At 41.8% G+C, this 26956-nt stretch overlaps 1 protein-coding gene across 1 annotated transcript; it reads left to right on the top strand.

Moving 5' to 3' along the window:
• Positions 1 to 5844: 5844 nt before the first annotated feature.
• On the top strand, positions 5845 to 26533 carry CFAP97D1 (CFAP97 domain containing 1). The gene is made up of 4 exons (XM_058182680.1): positions 5845 to 5965; positions 13418 to 13488; positions 20353 to 20471; positions 26353 to 26533. The coding sequence occupies exons 1-4, from the start codon at positions 5845 to 5847 to the stop codon at positions 26531 to 26533; spliced, it is 492 nt and encodes a 163-aa protein (XP_058038663.1).
• The last annotated feature ends 423 nt before the right edge of the window (positions 26534 to 26956 follow it).

Here is a 26956-nt window from a genome sequence, read left to right as displayed (position 1 = left end):
TCTTGGGTGGACAACCTAGAGTGGGCAAGAGCAACAACAAGCTGGATGATTATAAAAATAAAGAACTAGGATTTTTCATTGCCCTCCTCCTTTAGCCCCAGTCATTGGGAGTTTTCAGATTATACCCATTTATAAGAATATTATTAGAGATAACTACAATTTTCACATGATTCTCAATTAAAAAGGGCAGGAAACTGCAGCATGAAGTTGCAAGTCAGGAAACCATTTAACAGCCAAAGAACAGTCAAGGAAATTCTGAAAGCTACCAAATGAGATTTGCAACCCACATGTGCCCCTGGGATTACAGGTTGCCCACCCTCTCTGTTATACTGAACTGAGTACAGCAGATTTTATTTCCTTCAGATAAGGGAACATCGCACATTAATTTCTGCTCACGAATAAGCATGTTAAAGTAGCTTGGGAGCAGGTTCCTCAAGCAAGCTACAAAATTCTTGATAACAGACTCTGCACTCAAAGATCCTTTCACCTTCTGCCAATTCACAGTCTTTGTATTCTTTCTGTCTTTCAGACTGCCAGCTTCTCTGTTGCACACATAACACACAGTTCTTTAGCTGTTTCCTCCAGATGGCAGTCACCATCTCCAAATTGTGATGGCATATTATTAAAGAATTAAAAGCCTTTTAAAACATCTAATTAATACATTTTTGAATTGCTGCTTAGCTTTAGATCAGAATTATTTACATTAACTAGGGGAAGCTAAATCAGTGTGGATAAATGCAAACATTGCAACTAAAACTAAAAAGGATTTGTAATCATGACCAACATAGTAAAAATCCATTTTTGTAGCAAAATTTCAAATAAAACTCTCCCAGAAAGGAATTGAATTACTGAGAAACTATCCAAGAAAAATCCTTCACAAATGTCCGTCAGTTTCATATATGGGACATACAATACTTTCAGAAAGTGAACAAAGGGGAAAATTCATAGGAATATCTTGACCTCTAGAATTTCAACACTGTATAGATTAAAAAGCAGCATTTGGCAATCTTGACAGATTTTAAAAAGCTAAGCAGAATGAGATCTGGTTAATATTGGATCAGTGTCATCTGTAGCCAAGGATATCAAAATGATGAATGCAATTGGGAGATCAAAGCCTTACCTCTCTGTGCCTTTCTATTTGCCCCACTTCTTCCTATGTGCTGCTGCCAACATTCCCAACTTTCCTGACAAGATGACCATCAGGAGCTCCCAACAGTTGGGACTTGGAAAAGAATGACAGCCATTCTCTCTATTCCTACTGAGAGAACTGCATGGATTTGTCTATGAAGTCACTGAAAATTAAGTTCAATTCAAAGGAGATTGTCCCGTTTATGTGATTTATATATCATATAGAGACTCGGTTTTGTCCAGTGGTTAGGAGAATGGATTAAGAGCTGGGTTTTGGTGCCCAGTCAAGCATGCAAACCAGCTGTGTGGTCTTGGGCCAGTCACTTCTCCTCAGCCCTAGGAACTCCTCCTCAGCCCTAGGAAGCCCTAGTTCAGTAGTGAACTCCTTCCAAAACTGCTGTCTAGAAAACGGCAGGGACTTGTCCATGTAGTAACCAGGAATCAAATCTTGACTTGAATGCAAGGGAGAGGGAAGAACTGAGGACTCTGGACAAACCACCATGAGAGTTTTGAGCTTCCCATGATATTTCTTGCTGAGAAGCAAAAAATCTCAAGGATTTGGGCTTTTTCATACCTGAACTGTCTAGGTCTCCCACTCTGTCTCTCTGAAGAGCACCCATCCAGGAAGAGTTAATTGAAAAAGGTCCTGAGAGTGGGCCCTCTTTCTCCTACCATGCCATACAAACTAAATGTTTTTAAATGTTTGCTAAAGATTCTATTTGAACCTTAAATCAGAGATCCTTGCCTTTTGGGGGCAGTGGCCCCAATAGACCCTTACTGTGCTATAATCATTTTTATAAAATAGCCAGCATGGTTGGCATGGCTACTTAGAAATCTTCCATTTACCAGATGAACATACTTTCAGACAATGGACACAAAGTACATTCCCTGTTGATTTTAATTCCAAGATAAAGGTTGAGACCGCTGATTTGCAGCACACTAGCTTCCTCGCATATTTATTCATTTAATTGGAAAAACTCTTACCAAAAATAAGTGTCTACTGGGACATGGAGCATAAAGTGATTCAAAGGATGAATATTCGTGTTCATCTGATCTTAGAGATAGGTTCCCACTGTTCTTTTCCACCTGACCCCTTCTATTTTTTTTTAATGATCTCCTTATTAGAAGGAGATCTACTTGCTCATTCCCGTTGATGCTATTCTCCGCATAAATTTCTCCTTTTTCCTCTGGTATCTTTACTAACAAGGGAAACCTTTCTATTGTGACATCATCATTCTCCACATCATTCCACATTCCATGTTGAACTGACTTGGGAGACAATCCAGGTTCAAGTTCATCCTCACTTGTGGAAACTTACCAGTACTACAGCCAATCATTTTCTTTCTTACCTGTTACCTCCCACACAGTATTACTGTTATGAGAGTAAAATAAAGAAAGTATCCTGTGTGTGCCATACAGAGCAGTTTTTCTCATTCTCGGAAACTTTAAAATGTCTGAACATCAACTCCCAGAATTCCCAACCAATAGAATTCTGAGCATTGATGTTTGGATATCATAAAGTTGTTGAGGATTAGAAACATTGATCAAAAGCTTCTGGAGGAAAAGCAAGATAGACATCTCACAGACAATTCTGCTCTTTTCTTTAGGTAGCTCAGTTATGAGGCATAGGTACATAACCCAGCTAAGTTCCCATTTTGTTTCTTGAATTTTTATATAATTTGACATTTGAAGCTGTAATATATATTCCTAAATATTTAACCTTTTAACGATTTCAAAACCTGTAGTTCTTTCTAACTCTTCTTTTGTTGTATATTCATATTTTTAGTTATCATCTTCTCCTCAGCCCTAGGAACTCCTCCTCAGCCCTAGGAACTCCTCCTCAGCCCTAGGAACTCCTCCTCAGCCCTAGGAACTCCTCCTCAGCCCTAGGAACTCCTCCTCAGCCCTAGGAACTCCTCCTCAGCCCTAGGAACTCCTCCTCAGCCCTAGGAACTCCTCCTCAGCCCTAGGAACTCCTCCTCAGCCCTAGGAACTCCTCCTCAGCCCTAGGAACTCCTCCTCAGCCCTAGGAACTCCTCCTCAGCCCTAGGAACTCCTCCTCAGCCCTAGGAACTCCTCCTCAGCCCTAGGAACTCCTCCTCAGCCCTAGGAACTCCTCCTCAGCCCTAGGAACTCCTCCTCAGCCCTAGGAACTCCTCCTCAGCCCTAGGAACTCCTCCTCAGCCCTAGGAACTCCTCCTCAGCCCTAGGAACTCCTCCTCAGCCCTAGGAACTCCTCCTCAGCCCTAGGAACTCCTCCTCAGCCCTAGGAACTCCTCCTCAGCCCTAGGAACTCCTCCTCAGCCCTAGGAACTCCTCCTCAGCCCTAGGAACTCCTCCTCAGCCCTAGGAACTCCTCCTCAGCCCTAGGAACTCCTCCTCAGCCCTAGGAACTCCTCCTCAGCCCTAGGAACTCCTCCTCAGCCCTAGGAACTCCTCCTCAGCCCTAGGAACTCCTCCTCAGCCCTAGGAACTCCTCCTCAGCCCTAGGAACTCCTCCTCAGCCCTAGGAACTCCTCCTCAGCCCTAGGAACTCCTCCTCAGCCCTAGGAACTCCTCCTCAGCCCTAGGAACTCCTCCTCAGCCCTAGGAACTCCTCCTCAGCCCTAGGAACTCCTCCTCAGCCCTAGGAACTCCTCCTCAGCCCTAGGAAGCCCTAGTTCAGTAGTGAACTCCTTCCAAAACTGCTGTCTAGAAAACGGCAGGGACTTGTCCATGTAGTAACCAGGAATCAAATCTTGACTTGAATGCAAGGGAGAGGGAAGAACTGAGGACTCTGGACAAACCACCATGAGAGTTTTGAGCTTCCCATGATATTTCTTGCTGAGAAGCAAAAAATCTCAAGGATTTGGGCTTTTTCATACCTGAACTGTCCAGGTCTCCCACTCTCTGTCTCTCTGAAGAGCACCCATCCAGGAAGAGTTAATTGAAAAAGGTCCTGAGAGTGGGCCCTCTTTCTCCTACCATGCCATACAAACTAAATGTTTTTAAATGTTTGCTAAAGATTCTATTTGAACCTTAAATCAGAGATCCTTGCCTTTTGGGGGCAGTGGCCCCAATAGACCCTTACTGTGCTATAATCATTTTTATAAAATAGCCAGCATGGTTGGCATGGCTACTTAGAAATCTTCCATTTACCAGATGAACATACTTTCAGACAATGGACACAAAGTACATTCCCTGTTGATTTTAATTCCAAGATAAAGGTTGACTACCCCTGGATTAGAACATACACAGTGTACCTAACTCAACTTTTGATTCCCTGCTGAGCTGAAGTCCATTGTAACCTGCAACTGCCAACTGCAAATATAAAGTCTCTCTAGGCTAATTGCCAAATAGCCTCACTTGTAACTTAAAATGTATATTCTCAGCAACCTAATGTGAGAGAGCACCCCTTAACAAAGCTCTGGGCTATAGGCCAGAAAGTGTATTCTGAGAAAATCATGAGGTTTGCATGAACTAATGAATATGAAATTCTGTTTCTAACACTATGACAAGCTGTACAAGCTGTGTAAACTATAAGAAGTTCGAGAAAAAGTTTTTGCGTGTGGCAGCTTTGGCTTTGGCTTTTTCTCTCTCTGCCTGCTCTGTTTAAGGTAGGATATAAAAGATCGCCCACTTTTGCTTTTTTGATCAAAACAATAAAACAGATTAGAAACATTGATCAAAAGCTTCTGGAGGAAAAGCAAGATAGACATCTCACAGACAATTCTGCTCTTTTCTTTAGGTAGCTCAGTTATGAGGCATAGGTACATAACCCAGCTAAGTTCCCATTTTGTTTCTTGAATTTTTATATATTTTATATATTTTAAATATATATTTATATATATAACTAAACCATTTTTTTTCCAAAGAGGAGGCAACAAAATGTACCCGGACGAGCAGCAATACCCGGACGAGCAGCAATACCCGGACGAGCAGCAATACCCGGACGAGCAGCAATACCCGGACGAGCAGCAATACCCGGACGAGCAGCAATACCCGGACGAGCAGCAATACCCGGACGAGCAGCAATACCCGGACGAGCAGCAATACCCGGACGAGCAGCAATACCCGGACGAGCAGCAATACCCGGACGAGCAGCAATACCCGGACGAGCAGCAATACCCGGACGAGCAGCAATACCCGGACGAGCAGCAATACCCAGAAGAGCGATGGTCCATCACGCATGCATGAGCCGGCACCCAAACACCCAGATAACAGCCTAGAAGGGCACCCAACAAATAGCTGGCCCTCGTGCATGCATGCAACATCAACCCGAAAGGTCAGGTGCCGGTCTGCGCATGTGTGCTAGAACACCACTTTTCCAGGTTCCGCCGCCTCCATGTGTGTGACGGCCAGCTGACCGGCACATGAATGCAGAAGAGGAGCCAGCGAGGCCGCACATCCTTCGCAGGATGGTTTCGCATGCCGCTTCTGCCACCTATGCCATAGGTTCTCCGAAACTGATATAGAATATTTCTTCCCACAGAGATTATGCTGAAGCTTTTGCCTCTGACCAATAAACCGCATCAAATAACTGGGAGATGATCTGAATGCAACCATGACAGGGAGTTGGGGAAACAATGCTGGCTCCTTATGGCATTTCACAGTCCGTGATGTCACAGCTGGAGCATCTATGGCAACCTTGGCCAAAGGGGAGGGTTGATGCAGAAGCTGAGCCCGTAGTTTTGCCTTTTCGTTTGGGATCTGAGAAGAGAAAGCAGCTGTGCGAAGATGAGCAGCTTAGAAGTCATTACATTCCCTGTGGTCGTTGCCAGTTCCAGGCAGAGATTCAACTTGGGAAAGAATAAATCCCGCACAGGAGAATTCACTTTTCGAGGCAAACTAGAATTGGGTAGGCTTCTTCCAATCCTTCTTTATATATATAACTAAACCATTTTTTTTCCAAAGAGGAGGCAACAAAATGTACCCCAGTTTGGAGTTTATCAAATATTTCTGGTCTAAAGATCTAATATGTGTTTCTTGTAAACAGGTAATGTCATTTTTAAATTGTTTCAAATAATGAAATACTTTCCTTCTCTTCTGCGGTGAATTCAGGCCATTAACATTCCAAGATAATAGTTTAATTGCCATTATCGGCCAAAGGAAACTTTTGGAACACCAGCCGCAGATCACATTTTACTTTAGGCCTTGCTCCTCCACTGTTTCCGTTGTAGTAGTTGCCAGTTGTTGTTGTGCCTTCATCTCTTGTTCCTTGCGTTTAGCAGCAGCTCTTGTCAGCCTTTGTTCTTTTGAATCTAAACCCGTCGTAGGTATTTCCAATACTTGTAATAAATCTTCTTCCATCACAATCTGTTCTTGTACCTGCTTCACTTCTCTTTCCTTCACTTCAGCCTCCCTTCTTCTAGCTTCCAATGGGGGAAGACTTCCAACTTTTAATACCTCAACATAAAATTCTCTTGCTTTTCCAACTGTATTGAGACGATGTACTTTCCCTGCATAGTATACTATTATACCAGTTGGAATATCCCATCTATATTCAATCTGACGTTTTTTAAGTTCATTCACCAGGAAGGCAAATTCCTTCCTAGCCCTTAACACTTTTGGTGGAATTTCCTTTAATATCAAAATATCTTGACCAGCAATCTGAATCTTCTCCCCTTATATGAAGCTTGCAAAATCTGATTTCTCACTGTTCTGTTTGTAAAATAAATAACAACATCCTTGGCAACTTTTTGCCTTGCTATCCAAGAACTCACACGATATATTTTATCAATTTGATAAGCCACATCTGCTGGACGAGCTGCTAATATCTCAGCAAATACTTCAGAAAAATTTCCTTAAATTCTCTTCCTTATTTTCTTTCAAACCTCGGATTCTAAGAGCAAATTCCATATTTCTATATTATGATTAACACACTCTGATGCTTAGGAGTTCCACTACTACTCCCTACCTGAAAAGAAATAACTAGGGGTGACATGATAGCAGTGTTCCAATATCTCAGGGCTGCCACAGAGAAGTGGCCCAAAATAGCTGGCCCTCGTGCATGCGTGCAACATCAACCCAAAGGTCAGGTGCCAGTCTGCGCATGTGTGCTAGAACGCCACTTTTCCAGGTTCCGCCGCCTCCATGTGTGACGGCCAGCTGACCGGCACATGAATGCAGAAGAGGAGCCAGCGAGGCCGCACATCCTTCGCAGGATGGTTTCGCATGCCGCTTCTGCCACCTATGCCATAGGTTCTCCGAAACTGATATAGAATATTTCTTCCCACAGAGATTATGCTGAAGCTTTTGCCTCTGACCAATAAACCGCATCAAATAACTGGGAGATGATCTGAATGCAACCATGACAGGGAGTTGGGGAAACAATGCTGGCTCCTTATGGCATTTCACAGTCCGTGATGTCACAGCTGGAGCATCTATGGCAACCTTGGCCAAAGGGGAGGGTTGATGCAGAAGCTGAGCCCGTAGTTTTGCCTTTTCGTTTGGGATCTGAGAAGAGAAAGCAGCTGTGCGAAGATGAGCAGCTTAGAAGTCATTACATTCCCTGTGGTCGTTGCCAGTTCCAGGCAGAGATTCAACTTGGGAAAGAATAAATCCCGCACAGGAGAATTCACTTTTCGAGGCAAACTAGAATTGGGTAGGCTTCTTCCAATCCTTCTTTTGCTTAGTGGTAAAATCTTCAGAAGGGACTAAGGCACATTTATTTCAAAGTCAGTCCTATGGCTGTCCATTTGAGGCTGTATTCAATGCAAAGAATCATAGACTGATAATATATCAGCCTTTGACAGACCAACTGGCGCAAATGAGAAATGGAAGGGAGGGAATTACAAGCAATCAGCAACGATCAGCTTGTTAGAAACTGCACTGAATGGAAGACTCAAGAAAATGACCCAGGTAACAGGGTCTGTGCTTATTTTGAATCAGATTTTTTTGTCTACTTTAAAGCAAATCAAGCACCACATTTTGAAAGTAGATGGGTCTGAAACCATGTAGAAGGTGGAGCTTTAAGGGGCAAAATGTGGGTCTTAAACTTCTATGAACTTTTTTTTAAAATGTAACCTAGCATTTTTGGTCCCATTCATATACATAAAACGACTAACGCTCTAATCACGAAATCTCCAGAACTGTAAAGCTACAAACTTGAAATTTGCCACTTATCTTCCTCTTGGCTTCTAGGTGCTCACTAAGAAAGGATTTTTCGAAATGACCATCAGAGCATTACTATTTCCTATATTATGATTAACACACTCTGATGCTTAGGAGTTCCACTACTACTCCCTACCTGAAAATAAATCTGTTCCAAATGCAAAACACAAGCAGAGGATAGGAGTTTCACTTTCAGTTTTACTTTTACAGCAGCAGCCAGGGGATAGGATAGGGGAGGCTTCTTGGGGCAAGCTTGAGGGAAAGAAAGAGATAGGATAGGGGTAGCTTCTGTGGGGTAAGGCTGAGGGAGAGAACAGGGTAGGATAGGGGTACCTTCTGTGGGGTAAAGCTGAGGGAGAGAACAGGGTAGGATAGGGGAGGCTTCTGTGGGGCAAGGCTGAGGAAGAGAAGGGGGTAGGATAAGAGAGGCCACTGTGGGGCAAGGCTGAGGGAGAGAAGCGGATAGGGTAGGGGAGGCTTCTGTGCTCCAAGCCTGAGGGAGAGAAGGGGTAGGATAGGGGAGGCTTCTGTGAGGCAAGGCTGAGGGAGAGAAGTGGATAGGATAGGATAGGATAGGATAGGATAGGATAGGATAGGATAGGGGAGGCCTCTGTGGGGCAAGGCTGAGGGACAGAAGGAGTAGGATAGGAGAGACTTCTGTGGGGCAAGGCTGAGGGACAGAACGGGGATAGGATATGGTTGAGGGAGAGAACGGGGATAAAATAGGGTTCTGTGGGGTAAGGCTGAGGGAGAGAAGGGGAGAGGAGAGGCCAATGGTAGCTACTCATTAATTTTCAAACCATAAATGTTGATTTATCAAGCATGATCACATAGTTTCATAGCACGAGTATCCAGCTAGTTCTAAATAAACCACAAGGGTCATTGTTCAAAACACAAGCAGTTGCCCAGAAGTGATTGCCTACCAAACTGCACCATAATCCAGCCTGTTTTATTTTAGCTTAGTATGACATGCAAATTGACTGTCCACCCCTTAGTGCCTTATTCAAACTACGCTTCTTGAGGTTGTTTGACAGAATTTAGAACTTAGCCTGGTAGAAGACTTACTAAAAGTAGAACAGAGCAAGAAAAAAGCAGAGGCCAAAAATATGTATAATTTAAAACTAGTTTAGATGGCATGATAGAAAGGCAATGTATGTGGGAGGAAGGAAATTTTTCTACTAGAGGAAGAAAAGCTACTCTTGCCATGTATTCATCAACATCAACTTTCTTCTAATAATTGCAAAAATCTTCATCTACCCCCTGATTATTTCCTATGCTTTCCCAAGTGGTTACTCCACTTTGCAGTTGCTTCTCTTCCCCATTATTACAATTCCATCACCTCCTGATAGCTGCTCACAAACATGGTTGTCCTATTGCGATTAGCTTTTATTTATACATATTTCTACTGTTCAAAGGGGTTTGCAGCACAAAATTAAAATACAAGAAAGCACTAAAGGAACTCTATTTTAAAATCACTGTAGCAGTCCAAAACCTCATAAAAACCATCACATTAAACTCTATGCAAAGAGCAGCTGGAGGAAATTGTCTTTAGGCATCCAAACAATTGTTGGATATTCAACAATTGTTGAATGTCTGGTAAGATATTCCATATCCACAGCTTATCTTTCTCTATTTCCTACAGTAATCAAAGGATTACTGTTCAATTAAATAATTTAAAAAAAATAATAAGACCAAAAGTTGGTCCATTTAGACCAACTGTGTTGGTATACATATATCTTGTCAAAAATAGAACAAAACAGACTAAAAGAAGGGTTTTGAACAATCACTACTGATCGTCCTTGACTTACAAACCACAAGAGGGAACATAATTTCTGTTGTTAAAGAAGGTGGTTATTAAATGAGTCATGCCTGATTTTAAAACCTTTTTGCCATGGTAGTTAAGGAACTGACTGCAGAGGTTAAATGAAGCATGCTTCCCCCATGTCAGAAACTGGCTGGGAAGGTCACAGATGGCGATCACATGATCCCAGGACTCTGCAACTATTGTAAATATATGCCAGGTGTCAAAGTACCCAAACTTTAATCCTATGACCATAAGGATGCTGTGACAGTCACAATTGTAAGGACTGGTCATAAATCTTTTTTTTTCAGTGCCATTGTAACTTCAAAAGTATCTAAACGAATGGCTGTAAATCAAGGACTATCTGTATTGCATACCTTTCCATTGGGTGGGTTTCCTAATATTTCATTGCTTAGTGTTCTATTGCAGGGGTCCCCAACCTCCCAGGCCCCCCAGATCATGGCCCACTACTGGGACGTGGCCTATTTGCAACTGGGCCCCGTGAATGGCAGGCTGGTGTGTAGCTCAACCCACACAAGCAGTGGGCCAGTGCACAAGCATGTGCAGCTCAGCTCGCACAAGTCAACAGACTTGAACATTGGGCACTATCTAATAAAATGAAATTCAATGGTGAAAAAAGTAAGGTTCTACATTTAGGCAAAAAAACCTAAAATGCACAGGTACAATATATATGGTACCTCGCTCAATAGTAGTACCTGTGAGAGGGATCTTGGAGTCCTAGTGGACAACCATTTAGATATGAGCCAGCAGTGTGCAGCAGCTGCCAAAAAAGCCAACACAGTTCTGGGCTGCATAAACAGAGGGATAGAATCACGTGAAGTGTTAATACCACTTTATAATGCCTTGGTAAGGCCACGCTTGGAATACTGCAGTTTTGGTTGCCATGATGTAAAAAAGATGTGGAGACTCTAAAAAGAGTGCAGAGAAGAGAAACAAAGATGATTAGGGGACTGGAGGCTAAAACATATGAAGAATAGTTGCAGGAACTGGGTATGTCTAATTTAATGAAAAGAACAACTAGGGGTGACATGATAGCAGTGTTCCAATATCTCAGGGGCTGCTACAAAGAAGAGGGAGTCAAGCTATTTGCCAAAGCACCTGAGGGTAGGACAAGAAGCAGTGGGTAGAAACTAATCAAGGAAAGAAGCAACCTAGAACTAAGGAGAAATTTCCTGACAGAACAATTAATCAATGGAACAACTTGCCTCCAAAAGTTGTGAATGCTCCAACGCTGGAAGTTTTTAAAAAGTTATTGGATAACCATTTGTCTAAAGTGGTGTAGGGTTTCCTGCTTAAGCAGGGGATTGGACTAGAAGACTTCCAAGGTCCCTTCCAACTCTGCTATTCTGTTACAACCCTATGGTCAACTGGCGGGCCGACAGACCCACACATGTGCATGTAGCTCAATTAGTCAAGCTGCATGTGTGTGCCAGCCCACTGCTTCTGCGGCCCAGTTCCCCTCTCCCTTCCAAGTCAGGCCTCCAAGCCACTGTTCTATTGGATTCTGTTCATGTAGTTCTTGCATGTGTTAATCGTACTTAGCTTGCAAGGCTTATACTCACAATGTTTCCACACCATATGGAATCATGCAGAATAATAATAGCTTAACTGTATTTTAATTCGTATGTTGTTTGAACACAGTCTTAGATTGCTTTGTCATGCAAACCTAAAACATTTGGTTAACTGACATTACCATAATTAAGTTAGCCTAGAGGTTGCATGATATGGTAAACCTTCCTCTGATATCACAGAAATGTAAATGAGTCAGACTATAGTAGCTGAGAAGGACTTACCCACAATTATGCTATAATTCAAATATGTGGATTTCCTTTCCCAGAATCCCTCAGTCTTGCTTAGAATTCTGGAAACTGTTCCGCACATAAGCAGAATACACAGGATGGGAAAACAGCCAAAAGTATAATCTTTGAGGCAATTCCTCACAGGTGGAGCATGGAAACTAAATCCCCCCCCCAAAAAAACCCCAACAAAAAATGCTTGTACTGCAACTGGTGAAAAGATGCTATTATTCAATGAAAAGATGCTAGTATTCAATGATTTCAGATGGAATTGATAGGAAATCATCCAATAATAACAATGGTGCATTGCTATAAATTCAGATACATACAGTATAAAGTCAGAAGTACAATCTGAGTGGCAGATCAGGTCAGAAATAGAAAAATATTCTGTGTCACTAAAAAGTATTATCTAAGAACAAAATCAAATGGCAATTTGATATTCTGGAAAAGAAAGTAATGATATTTAAACAGGGAGACAGCAACACTTTCAGTCCAATTGTCACAGATCAGAGAGTAGCCCAGTGATGGCTAACCTTTTTGGTGCCAAGATCCCAAAATGTGCACATGCACCCTCAACATGCAATGCAAGCGCTTCCCGTGCATGCGGCCTGCCCCCTGCTCATGTGCGCACATCCCACTTCACCCATTTTTTGGCTTCCAGGTTGGTGCAGGAGGCCTTCAAGGCCCAAAGTGAGGGAGCTGCGTGCGGCACTCCTGCACCCCGTTTTGGCTTCCAGGTTGGTGCAGGAGGAACTTCCAGGCCCAAAACAGGCTGCGAGGGGGAGCACACGTGCATGTGTCCCACCCCCTGCACAGATGCACATGCACGTCCCCCGCATGTATCCTGCCCCCTGGGCATAAGCGGCAGAGACCCGAAGACTAGCTGGCCAGCGGAAGGCACATGCACATGCATGGTGGAGCTGGGCTGTGGTGACAGCTGACATGGTTGCAGAGAAGGCTCTGTGTGCCACCTATGCCACAGGTTTGCCATCACGGGAGTAGCCCATTCAAACCCCATCCTGTCAAACACATTCTATTCACCATATCCCAGAATACCGATGGGTACCCTGATATTTAGACACAAGACTATTAATAGATTGAACAACTTTACACTTTGCACCTTGCCATGGGGCAGGTGACTTCAGCAAGCCGATGCTTTACAGATTGGCAGAGCTTTCCAACCTGTACTTGGAAGGCAAGATATTGCAAAATTTTTCACTCTGTCAATCTCTACTCTTAGACTATACTATCTTTCCCTTTGGGTCTGGTAGCTGGAAATATCTCCAGCTTGATTGGAGGATGCTATATTTGTAGAGAGTAAAGGAGATGCTCTTGATGAAATATAAAGGAACTATCACCAAGACAAAGAAAGCTAAAACATTCTTTAGATTCTGGAAGCAAGATAATATTTGGCAGTGTCTCAGGCAAACTGGGGTGAGGGATAGCACAATCAAACCTTCAAGATTCTATTTGTGTAGCCTGTCTTAATGAAGTGCACCTCTAGTCTTCCTGCAGAGTTGATTTTCTGGTCTGGTCTATTAGTGGAGCTGCTAATGTTTCTTTTATCTGCTTTGTCCAGCCAGGAGCAAGGTAGATAATAGTTGTCCAGATGCACAGACTCATCATTATTTCAAGGTCTCTAAGATTCAGGTAAGGCGTGCACTCCTTTTGTTATGGATTCTACCTAGAGGATCTTTTATATTTAAATATTGGTATTTCTCACTTTCTTTTTCTTTTCTGCCACACAAAAATGAGGCAGCATATAGAATCCTTAATTTTTCTCTGCACTCCTTATTCCAGATACCAAGTATGGTTTATTGACTTTTCTTGGAAAAACTAGTTTCCCCTTCCCCTGAATAGATTAAAGCAGGACATTATCTAATATTTACTGAGAATACAACCATTGAGGCACCTCACATTTTTCAGTCTAATATTTTATTGTTATAGAGTAATAGTGGAACATCTTAAATCAAGAATTTGGGGGTTTTTTTTGGAGTAAATTCTACATTTGGTCTTATAGTACAAGCACAGGGTTAAAATCCATAGCAGCAAGTGCTGAGGGTCAAGTAATCAGCAGTGTGGATATATTCTTCCCACAATACTTCTAGACTGAAGCTGTTTTTCTTAGAAAAGAAAAAAAAAACATGAAGATTTTTTTTATTTCATTTTGTCACAACAGTATACACAAACATTGTCATAAGTAAAAAAAACATATCATGAAGAAAATATATATATATAAGTAAAGAATATGCATTAGCTATATTAATTTGATATAATGAAGGGAACAATAGGACAGGAACGGTAGGCACTTTTGGGCTCTTATGCACGCCCCTTATAGTCCCCTTAGGAATGGGGTGAGGTCAATAGTAGACAGGTTTTGGTTAAAGCTTTTGGGATTATGGGAAGAGACCACAGAGTCAGGTAAAGTATTCCAAGCACTGATGATTCTGTTACAGAAGTCATATTTTCTGCAATCAAGTTTGAAGTGGTTGACATTAAGTTTAAATCTATTTTTTGCTCTTGTAATATTGCGATTGAAGCTGAAGTAATCTTTTACAGGAAGGATATTGCAATAGATGATTTTGTGTGTTAAACACAGGTCATGTCGAAGTCGACGGAGTTGTAAATTTTCTAATCCCAGGATTTCAAGCCTGGTGGTATAAGGTGTTTTGTTGTTTTCGGAGGAGCGAAGAACTCTTCTAGTAAAATATTGACCAGCCCAGGATGGGCCTTTTGCCGGACCTTCTCTGTGATGCGAACATTTACTGCGGCTGACCTACTTGCCCTGCGAGATGCCCCTCTCTTGCGGGTTTGGCCCTCCAGATTATCGAGGGCCCACCTTGAGGACGGGCTTTGGAGTCCCGAGAGGTGGCATGCGAAAAATAGGAGGCTTAGGGGTTTTTTAATTAGTAGTTTTAATAGATTTTTTAAGGGGAGTTTTAAAGGGGATTTTAAGGGTTGGGAGGGGGGGAGGGATTTGACGGGTAGGGGAGAGAACCCGTCGGGGAGGGATCCAGCCCCTGTGCTTGTTCGCGACATTATTACATCTGGTCTGAAGGCAGAGGGGGGAGGGTTCTGTTCCAGGACTAGAGGGTTGTTCAATCTGTACGGTAAGTGGGAGAGGCAGATATGGCGGAGGGGGGGGCCGTATCGAGTGTCGGGAGCACGTGCTGGATGTTTGACAGCGATCACGTGCTCCGCCCCTCAGTCCCTACCGTTCCTCAGGCGGCCATGATCCTCAGAGCCTGGATCTGGTTGATGTTATGTAATGCCCGGTCCGTGGCTAATAAAGCCCCTGATTTGTGATCTTACTCAGGGGAAGTCCGCGGCCCTTATGGGCATTACGGAGACCTGGTTGGGCCCGGAGGGGGGGTCCCCCTCGTTGAGCAGCCCTCCAGGTTCCCGAGCATTTCATCAGCCGAGGGCCCAAGGTAGGGGTGGGGGGGTGGCGGTTGTCATTAAGGAAGATCTAGAGCCGAGGAGGCCACTGTTCCTCAGATTGCCGGTTGTGAATCCTCTATGTGAGGTGGGGCCATAGGAATCAGTTGGGCTTGTTGATCGCGTACCTGGCTCCTGCTGCGTGACCACAGCCCTGCCCGAGCTGTTGGAGGTACTTGCCTCTGTGGCGGTTGAGACCCCAGACTTATAGTCATGGGGATTTCAACTGCCATCGGCTGGCTTGCTATCGACTGCAGCTCGGGAGTTCCAGGCTTCCATGACGGCCTTGGACCTGATTCGGTAAATGATGGCCCCACGCACATGGGGAGGCACACTGGACCTGATTTATATCTCTGGACAGTGGTTAAATGATCTGGAATTAGATGATTTAGTAACAGAACCGATGTCATGGTCCGATCATTTCCTCCTTCGACTAGACTTCGAACCGCCATCCACCATCGCAGGGAGACGGAACCTATACGGTGGTTCCGCCCCAGGCGCCTGATGGACCCTGAGAGGTTCCTGACGGAGCTTGGGCCATTCCTGAGGATCTGGCCCACGGCACGACTGAGGAACTAGTTGCGGCCTGGGAGCGGGCGCGGCTGGGGCCTTGGACCGTGTCGTGCCTTTGCGACCTCTGACCCGGCGCAGATCTCGTTTGGCCCTTGGTTCTCCGAGGGGCTGAGGGAGATGAAACGCCGGAGAAGACGCCTAGAGAGCACCTGGAGGTCCAGCCGTTCCGGTTGATCGACACTAGTTAGGTCCTATTCTAGGACCTACCTAGTGGCAATGAGGGAGGCGGCGTTCTCGCCTCCACCCTCATTGCGTCGGCAGATAACCGCCCGGCCGCCCTGTTTGGTGACCGCTCCTCCTTCATCAGGAGGTGCGGGATGACCCGTTGCAGGGACGTGCTGAGGAGTTTAGTGGTTATCTATACGATAAAATCGCTCAGCTCCGGGATGGTCTGGACCGAAATTGGGATGATCCAAGCGAGGGAGAGGAGACACGCCTTGTTGAGTCCATTTGGGATGAGTTTGACCCTGTGGCTCCGAGGACGTGGACAGGTTGTTGGGGAGGCTTCACGCCACTACATGTTTACTGGACCCGTGTCCTTCCTGGCTGGTACTGGCCACTCAGGAGGTGACACGAGGCTGGCTCCAGGAGATTATCAACGCTTTGTTGGAAGGGTTTTCCTGCCGCCTTGAAAGAGGCGGTGGTGAGACCCCTCCTCAAGAAGCCCTCCCTGGACCCAGCTATTTTGGGTAATTATCGTCCAGTCTCCAACCTTTGCTTTGTTGCGAAGGTTGTAGAGAGTGCTGTGGCGCGACAGCTACCCCAATACCTGGATGAAGCCGTCTATCTAGACCTGTTCCAGTCCGGCTTCCGACCCGGGTACAGCACGGAGACAGCTTTGGTCGCATTGGTGGATGATCTCTGGAGGGACAGGGACAGGGGTTATTCCTCTGCCCTGGTCCTATTAGACCTCTCAGCGGCTTTTGATACCATCGACCATGGTATCCTGCTGCGCCGGTTGGGGGGATTGGGAGTGGGAGGCACCGTGTATCGGTGGTTCTCCTCCTATCTCTCTGACCGGTTGCAGACGGTGTTGACAGGGGGGCAGAGGTCGACCGCGAGGGACCTCACTTGTGGGGTGCCGCAGGGGTTGATTCTCTCGCCCCTTCTGTTCAACATCTATATGAAGCCGTTGGGTGAGATCATCAGTGGCTTTGGGGTGAGATACCAGCTGTACACTGATGACACCCAGCTGTACTTCTCCACCCCAGGCCACCCCAATGAAGCTGTTGAATTGCTGCCCCGGTGCGGGCATGCCGTACGGGTCTGGATGGGGAGAAACAGGCTCAAGCTTAATCCCTCCAAGATGGAGTGGCTGTGGATGCCGGCACCCCGATTCAGTCAGCTGCAGCCGCTGTTGGAGGCGAGTTATTGGCCCCAAAGGATAGGGTGCGCAACTTAGGTGTTCTCCTGGATGAACGCCTGTCGTTTGAAGATCATTTGACGGCCGTCTTCAGGAGGGCCTTCCACCAGGTTCGCCTGGTTCGGCAGTTGCGCCCCTTCCTTGATCGGGATGCCTTGTGCACAGTCACTCATGCGCTCGTTACCTCTCGCTTGGATTATTGTAATGCTCTCTACATGGGCCTTGAAGTGCACTCGGAGGCTTCAGTTAGTCCAGAATGCAGCTGCGCGGGTGATAGAGGGAGCTCCGTGTAGCTCCCATATAACACCGCTCCTGCGCAGACTGCACTGGCTGCCTGTGGCCTTTCGAGTGCACTTTAAGGTGCTGGTTACTACCTTTAAAGCGCTCCATGGCTTAGGGCCTGGGTACTTACGGGACCGCCTGCTGTTACCACATGCCTCCCACCGACCCATACGCTCTCACAGAGAGGGACTTCTCAGGGTGCCGTCCGCCAAGTAATGTCGGCTGGCGGCCCCAGGAAGGTCCTTCTGTGGGGCTCCACACTCTGGAACAAACTTCCCCCGGGTTTACGCCAAATACCTGACCTTCGGACATTCCGTCGCGAACTGAAGACACATCTTTTTATTCGTGCGGGGCTGGTTTAAATTGAATTTTATCAAATTTTTAAAATTCTTATTAACTAATTTTAAATGGGGTTTTTAGCTCACTGTATATTTTAATTTTCAGGCCAATTTTAAAATAAGTTTTTTAATTGCATTTTAAATTATATATTGCACTGTTTGTTTTATTTTTGCCTGTACACCGCCCTGAGTCCTTCGGGAGAAGGGCGGTATAGAAATCAAATAAAAATAAATAAATAAATAAATATTTCTCGACGCGTTCTATTGTATTTATGTCAGAGATGTGGTATGGGTTCCAGACGGATGAGCTGTATTCAAGAATAGATCTGGCAAAGATTGTTGGATAGCAATACATGCTTGTTCTAAGTTTCATTTCCTATAAAGTTGGGTTATTGTATAATCAGCAGAATTAAGAAGATGTTAGTTTGGCCTAGCATAAAGCTACCATATATGAGATACAAATGTTCAGATTACCATTAGATGGCAATAAAGACTGGTACCCTACCTAGATGTCTGTGGGAAGACCTGTAAACAGCTTGAAACTTCAAAAGTGAGGAAAAATAATAACTCAAACAATAAATCCATTATTTATATGCAGAAAGCTTCCATTTCAAACTAGCAGAGGTGGCCACTGCTCCTATCAGAAACTCTAAAAAGATGTGATGTTCTTCAAGAGAACTAGATAGTGTGGTTTACCTATAAAACCACAGTTAGCAAATCATAACCAAGAGCCAAGACAGATCATCTTCATCTAATGTTAGGTCAGAATTCAAAATTTTCCATCCCAATTTGATCCATATTTATTTAGAAGTAAACCAGATCCCAAAAGCTTGACAATATTGGAGACATCTTCAGCTTTTCTCAAGATACAATTATTTCTGGATTTCTTATTACAGAAGCAATATCAAATATATTCATCCTAAAAATAAATCATCACTTTAAAAAAGAAGTATTGTTCAGAACTGTGATTAAAAAATAGGAACATTTTTCTTTTTAATAAACTACTGAAAAAGCTTATTATTTAGATTTATACTCTTCTGGCAAGGCTAATCAAATGCTCCCTTTTGTTCAGATGTTAAAACTCCCAAGATTGTAAAGTAAGATAGGACAGAGAAGCCAAATGATCCTCAAAAAGGAAGCAATGTAATTAACAGATTAAATTGGGAGGGGGAAAAAATCTCTGTAAATTATTTCTCTTTCTAGAATTTTACAAAACATTCTCTCCAGTGCTAGCAGAATGATTGCCCAAAGTTATAAATGAAATTATTACATGCAGGAAGTATAAGAGAAGAAAAGATAGATTTCATTCCATAGAGAAGGAAAAATTGTGCAAGTGTTTTTTGAAAGCTCTACGCTTCTACTTCTATCTTTACTGATCTCTGATCAAGATGGTGGAGGCTGATGACACTTTCACTCTTCTGAGAGCATCACATGACCTCCTGCCCTTGGCCTAACTCAAGGGATCCATGTAATTTTCTTTCTCTTCTTAGTTATGATTAAATCTGTAGTAGCCCTCCCAAGTGGTTGCCCTCCAGATGTGTTAGAAAGCTGCCAACTGCCAGAAAGCTGTCATGAATATTCATAACTGGACTCCATCAGATTGGGGAAGACAAAGCTGTATGATTTTGGGGTTAATAGGTTTGAGAGAGACCTGGGATTCTACATATTTCCACTCAGCATTGGAAAATTGAATTTTAATAATTTATGTAGATATAATACTACTGCAATATCACAGAAAAGCAACAGAAGTGAAACAAATTAAAAATGTCAATTGCACTGTATCAATTAGCTTTTCTTTTTCATGATTCATAGTGGCTGCTTTTTCCCATTTACCCCTTTCATTTTCTCTTGTTTTTAATTGTTTTCTCTTTATTTTATTTTATTTTGCTTGTATCATTTTATATTTTTGAAGTAATTTAAATGAAATAAAATGAATTACTTTTGTTCTTGTTATTGCATCATTACTTGTATTGATACAGAAATCAAAATAACCAGTTGGTGCCATTACACTTCTATTTGTCTGTCTGTCTGTTCATCCAGTACAAATCCAAAAAATCACTAAGTGGCAGCAAAGAATTAGTGTTTTTGTAGTAGTTAGTTGCTATCTAGAAATCACCTGGATAATAGAGAAAGAGAGAGCTGCAATTCTTTGCAGCAAAAATAGAAATAGGGGATATAGAGGAATATTAATTAAAAGTATTTGAGGGTGGAGGAATATTAACACTTCTTAGTTCCAAGATCCCAGTTAAATTGGGGAAAGAGATTGAGAAGTTTGCATTTAATTTTTAAAAATTAGCTCCAATCCTCTTGTCATTAAGAGAAATATAGAAAGCCGCACCCTTTGCCATGTGTTTGTTGGGGGAAAGGATCCTAGGTTTGATCTTCCCATCAAACTAAATGAGAATGATTGGAAAAACATGGGGTAAGAAAAACTTGGCCCAGGGCTAGGAACATGGGATGAAGTCACAAAAGAAACAAAACATAAACATGGTTACAATCAGCTGACCTCTCTTTCCACAGGATGCCCAGCGGAGGATAGGGCAGCTTGAACAAGAAAATAAGTCTCTATGTGTACGTCTAGCTAATATATATCGTGGTTCAGGTATGGTCGATTGCTGGAATGAGTACCAACAAAAGAGGTGAGCAGGAGTGACCTAGCAATGTTTTAATGCAACAGCTACCCTTGCAGGATTTAAGCTACCTGTCAAACAGGGCTCATATTCTGGTACAAGGTTATGTTGAAAAATAGTTCTCCTGGATGCCTGAAAAACTTAGGAGCATCTGGGAGAGGAGGCTGTCAAAAAAGTCAAGAGAGCAGCTGCATCTACACAATTGAATCCGTGCCCCCTTTCTAATGCTGACAAATGCAAAAGCAAATGCAAAACAAAAAAAAAGATGAGGTTCTGATTGCACAATTGCAGTTTCCATCTTGGCCATTCCATCTTGACTATTCCATCACGCTGAGGCTGAAAACCTTTCACATTTCATTGGATTTGGGAAAGAGCTGTAGTAGCTGAGTAATAACAGACAGCCTGTGACACCATAGCAAACAAGTTCATTACAGCAATATTTCTCAACCTTCGCGACTTTAAGATAAGTGGACTTCAACTTCCAGAATGACCTGGAGAATTCTTGGAGTTGACGTCAACCATCTTAAAGTTATTAAAGTTGAAAGACACTGCATTACAGGGATTAGACAAATTTGTTTGGCTTTTAAATTGGATTATGCTATAACGTTCATATGCTCTTCCTAAAAATGAAAGAACTATTTTGGGCTGCTAATTTTCATCCATCAAAGTTCACCAGTAGACTGAAGCCTTTTGGTCACTTCCATTGAAGATCAGTACCAAACTAGTGCGATAATGCTGGGTTTCCTCTTTAATCATACAATACTGCTCTTATGGACTTATGCCCCCAGTCCAAGACTAAAGCAGTCTTATACTGATCCTTTTTGCACTGAAGAACACCCTTTTTCTACTTAATTTGACAAAAAGCCATGATGTATAAATTTTATTCCACTTCCCCACTGCACATTTCATAGGCAAGTGTTAGGGTGACCAGACCTGCTAGAGCAATCGTTGCTAGATCCCAGCAGAAGTGTAGGCGAGCACATGTCAAACACATGACAATGATGATGATATCCATTCAGTTGGATCTATGGGCCAAGTCTCTCCCCATCTTGCACTATTTCTTTAAGTTTTTCTATGCCCCGGCTTTGTGTCAGCTTTGATGGTGTCTAGCCACTGTGTTCTTTGATAGCCTGATTTCTTTTTATCACTAACTCTTCCACACATAATTTCTGTCTTCAGTAAATTTCCTTGCATGACATGGCCAAAGTAAGCAAGATGCAGTTTTGTGATTTTATCCATTAGTTATTTGCCACTCAATCAAAATGCTTAAAATATTTTTCTATTTTACTATCAGTGATGACTGATATTAATCAACTGAAGCAAGGGCAATCAAACTGCTGTAACTCTATCCAAGCAAGACATTATATTATTCCCAAAAGGTTAAACTATGCATAAGGAGCTTTATCATGGCCCTATATAGTCAGAATGAAGGGGAAAAGTGAGATTGTTGTAGACCTAGAGCCACAGATTGCCCACCCCTATTTTGAGGGAACTGAGCCTTAGTTTTCAGGACCACCAAAGAGTTTATCAAGTCTGGCAACTGAGGTTATAAAATCCTAGCAGAGGAGTTTGGGGCTGAGAGACAGAAAGAAATGCAGAAAGCAAGAAGGAGAAAAGAGGAAGAAGGAAGAGAGACTGAGGATGTAGAATTGAATAGGCATGAAGAGTTTTTAAAGATGAATCAAGCAGCATAATATGTTGTCAGACGATGCAACAGAAATGCATAAGGAATGAGGAACATCAGGTAAAGAAATGGCAGGGGGTGTTATTTAGTTCTGGAATAATTCCTATCACCAGACACCTTTCATCTTATAGACATGCATTTGTGATCCTGATGTGGAGAGTGTATGTGTGTGGGTATAATCACAATTTTTAAAAAAGTAATTATGGATCTAACTTTGGAAATGAGAAACTTTGCCAACAATGTCAGACTGGAAACCAAAGTTGGGGAATGCTCAGCAATAGCAAAATTAACAGTCAATACATCCAAAAGTCTAACTAAATTTATGCAAGAATGGCTACCCTACATATTAATGCCACATAATAAGGCAAATTTAATACTAAGTGAATTATTTTTAAATGAGGGAACTATGAGGTAAAGATAGAAATTAAAAGCAATCTTAAGTGCATATTTTGATGTTGTGTACAACTGGAGAGAATTTAGAAAAATACTCTTTTACTCATATTTAAAATAATTTTTTGTTTTATTATTAATTTTTCTTTTTTCCTCTCCCTTTTTGCTTCTTTTTTACAAGAGTGTGTTCATTTATAATGACAAAAGTGGTAATATCAATATAAATACTAATGCCTAGTATTTTATAATTATTTCTTCAATAATTATTGAATGAAATCCATTTTAAAACTTATAATTTTAAAATCTCGGTTTAATCGCAAATATTTTATCTTCCATCCATTATGCACTTTTTTACTTTCTTCTTTTTTACTTTCATGTAGAAAGAAATAAGAAACATTTCTCATTAAATATTTTAAAATCAAGTGAGCGGTTGTTTAGCGAAAACTACCTATATTATCATCAGCAATATTTTTCAAAAATTAAGAAAGAAAAAAGTCAAATGTAAAATTTAAATATAAAAGAAAATCAGCCAAAATATAAGGAATGCTTGTTCCTTTCTTTGTTCAAAGGGTAAGGAAAATATGTTACTTAAGCAAAACCAACCACCTCCTCCATTTTAGCGAAGAACTCTCTAAATCAGGGATCCCAGAATTCTTCAGCTCATCAATACCTTCACAAAATTTCAACAGTTATTATATGAAAATGATTTAATGCATGATACTCAGCTAGCTGACTGTGCAACAAACCATATAATAATCAATAAAGAAGAAGAAAAACCAAATAGCGAAACACCAAAATGAAAGATCAAGTTGGAAAATGAGACACACAAGCTGAGATCACAAATAAGAAAGGTAGAACAGATGAAAGAAAAGAAGTTGAAGAACAAGAAAACCAAGAAGATTTGATTAGGAAATATCACCTAGAAATGAAGAAGATCAAGGAAGCACTGGAAATAGTAAAGCAATAAAGCAGCAAATAGTATCTATAGTCAAGAATAACAGCGGATACAAAACTGAAATTGCAAATTATACACAGAGTCTCCAATTTCAATCCAATCAGAAAGGTTTTTGCCAATCCATCAATGAAGAGACTGCAGTGGATCAGTCAATTCCTGACAAGGAAGAAACAGTGCAGTTCTGGGCACAGATATGGGATAACTCATAGAAATACAACAAGAACACAGTTAGTTAAAGGAAATAGATACAAATAAAAAAGAAGCTGAAATGAAAAAAACTTGTAACAATAATATAAATGTTAGAGAAAAGAGCAAGGAAGATCAGGAATTTATCAGCACCAGGTGAATATGAACTGTATGGATTTTGGTTGAAACATTTGACTAGTCTAATACTCACTCATTGCCAAGTAATTTAACAACATACTGCAAGGAGGTGAAGTTGAAGAATGGTTAACATCTGGCAAAACCTACCTGAAAATGAAAGACCCAGCAAAAGGAGCAGCACCAGGCAACTATAGATTGATTACCTGCTTATCAACAACCTTCAAATTGCTAACTGGTGTGGAAGCTCATACATTTATTTTATTTGTTTATTTATTTATTTATTTTGTCACACAGTATATATAAGCATAAACATGAAATAACTATAAAATATATAAGTATATATATATAAGCATGATATAATGAAAGGAAACAATAGGACAGGAACGCTTGGCACCTGAGCATAAAAGAAACCACCCAAACAGCAGAGGAATGAAAGATCAATTCCTAATTGACAAGATGATTTTTGGAAAACCGTAAGAGAAAGAAGATCGGTTTGAAAGTAGCATGGATTGATTATACTTCCTGGATAGATAATCAAGTGCCTAGAAACAACAGGATTCAATAACAACATCAGAAACAAACATCAATGGCACAATGGAAGACATGGTTACTGGTCAATGGTGATAGATAGGGGGAGGTTAATATCAAAACAGAAATCTTTCAAGGAGATTCACTACTACTATTTTTTTGTTGCACTGATTCCTCTGTCAACAATACTGAACAAGTCAGGCCATGGCTATCAAGCATCAAAAATATCTGCCAGACTATCCCAACTCCTATAAATGGATGACCACAAGCTATATGGAAAAACACCATCTGAAACAGAATCACTGAGTACACTGTCCCTATATATAGTCAAAATATTGCAGTGGGGTTTGGACTGGATAAATGTGCCATAGCATTAAGTGGGGGAAAACAGTGAAAACTGAAGGAATCAAGATACCCTACGGAAATAATGTCAAGTCTGGATGAAGATGATCACTGCAAATACCAGCGCATCTTTCAAGTTAACAACATCAAGCACACTGAAGTCAAGAAATACATTAGAAATGAATACATCAAGAGAGTGAAAAAAGATCTTAAAGTCCAAATTCAGTGGAGGAAACACCATCTAGGCAATTAACAACTGAGCAATTCCAGTCATTAAATACACAGTTGGAATAGTGGACCAGCTCAGAATTAAAAGCCCTGGATAGGAAGACCAGAAAAATAATGACAATGAATCCTACCTTTCATCCTTACAATGACATTGGCAGACTACTTACCAAGGAAAATAGGTGAGCATGGAATGTTGCAACATCAGGTCTTTGAAGAAGAAGAAAAAAGGACATTAGAAGAATATCTGAAGGACATGAAGAAGTTGCACTGACTCTAGTTTACCCAGATAGGTTTACTGACTACAGGAAGGACCAAACTGGCTCACAAGAAAGGCCAAATGAAGAACAAGAAAGAGACATAGGGATACAAAGTATTACATGGCCAGTATATTAAAAAAAAATAACAGCCAAAGCAGATAATAACAAGATCCCACAATGGCTTTGAAGCAGGAAAAGTGGGGGAGGGGGGAAAGGCATAAGGCTAATCCTGGCTGCACAAGACCAAGCCTTAACAAATGCATACAAAGCCAGTACTGAAGAGATAGCAATAGACAACAAGTGCTACCTCTGCAATGAAACTAAAGAAACAGGGAACCACTTGGTTAGCTGCTGCAAGAAGATCACATAGACTGACTGCAGGCAATGGCATGACAAAGTAACAACAATAGAGCATTGGAAAAAATACCATTTGCCTGCTAGCAAGAACTGGTGGGACTATAAAATAGAATAGAATAGAATAGAATAGAATAGAATAGAATAGAATAGAATAGAATAGAATAGAATAGAATAGAATAGAATAGAATTTATTGGCCAAGTGTGACTGGACACGCAAGGAATTTGTTTTGATGCAAAAAAAAAATTGAGGAAGTAATAGAAAATGAAGAAGCAAAATTGCTCTGAGATTTCATAATTTAAACAGACATCTACCACATAGCACCCCAAGTTAACAATTGTCAATAAGAAAGACAAAGAAGTCTGATAATGAATGTGGCAGCACTTTGAAATGACAGAGTAAAAGAGAAGGAACTGGAGAAAATAACAAAATTCAAAAACCTGCAAAAAGAAATAGAATTCTTGTGGCAAAAGAAAACCATAAGAAATCAATAGTAATAGGCACCTTAGATTACAATCCCAAAACAACTGGCACACCACTTGAACCATTAGCATTGACAAAATCATCATTAGCCAATTGCAAAAAGCAGAACATCTTACATTCTACAGTGACACTTCTAAAACCATCAACTTCTGCCTATCCCAAGGTCCTTGGGAAGGACTCAGTAGGTGGATAAAAATGCCAAATCCAGTCTGAATATCTGGCTGACTGCAATGAAACATATAATAATTAGTCCCATTAAGCCTTAGGGGTCAATATTTATAACCACTTTGGAGAACTACAGTGTTAATCCTCATATCTTACACAAGCTTTTTGGGATTTTGCAGTGCATTCCGACAGAAGCAGAATATAGAACTTGTAAGGCTTACTCTGGAGAACCAGGCAATTCTTAAAAGACTCCGTGACAGAAAGGCAACTTATGACAGGAAGCAGTATGAAAAGGATTGGCAGGCAAGTGCATTCTTCCCCATGGTTTCAAAGGGTCAGCTTTCTGTGTTTCACCAGTAGAGCAATTTAAGAATTTGAAGGCTCTTAAATTAGTGTTAACAGAAGCCTTCTCCAACCTGGTACCATCTATATATCAGTTATTTCTTAATATTGGCAATATCTGTGGACTTCAGCTTCCAGAATTCTGAGAATTGAAGTCCATACATCTTAAAGTTACTTACCAAAGTTGAGGAGCTCAACTGCACCAAGGTGGTGCAGTGTTAAGAGTACAGCACTGCAGGCTACTTCAGCTGACTGCTAGCTGCAGTTCAGCAGTTCAAATCTCACTGGCTCAAGGTTAACTCAGCCTTCCATCCTTCCGACCCCAGATTGTTGGGGGCAATATGCTGAGTCTGTAAAACGCTTAGAGAGGGCTGTAAAAAAGCACCCTGAAGTGGTATACAAGCACTATTGCTGTTGCTAACTCAGCTCAATTTCCGTCAT

Source organism: Ahaetulla prasina, chromosome 4, assembly GCF_028640845.1.
Source record: "Ahaetulla prasina isolate Xishuangbanna chromosome 4, ASM2864084v1, whole genome shotgun sequence".
NCBI classification, from domain to species: domain Eukaryota; kingdom Metazoa; phylum Chordata; class Lepidosauria; order Squamata; family Colubridae; genus Ahaetulla; species Ahaetulla prasina.
This window is presented reverse-complemented; position numbering and strand designations above follow the sequence as displayed.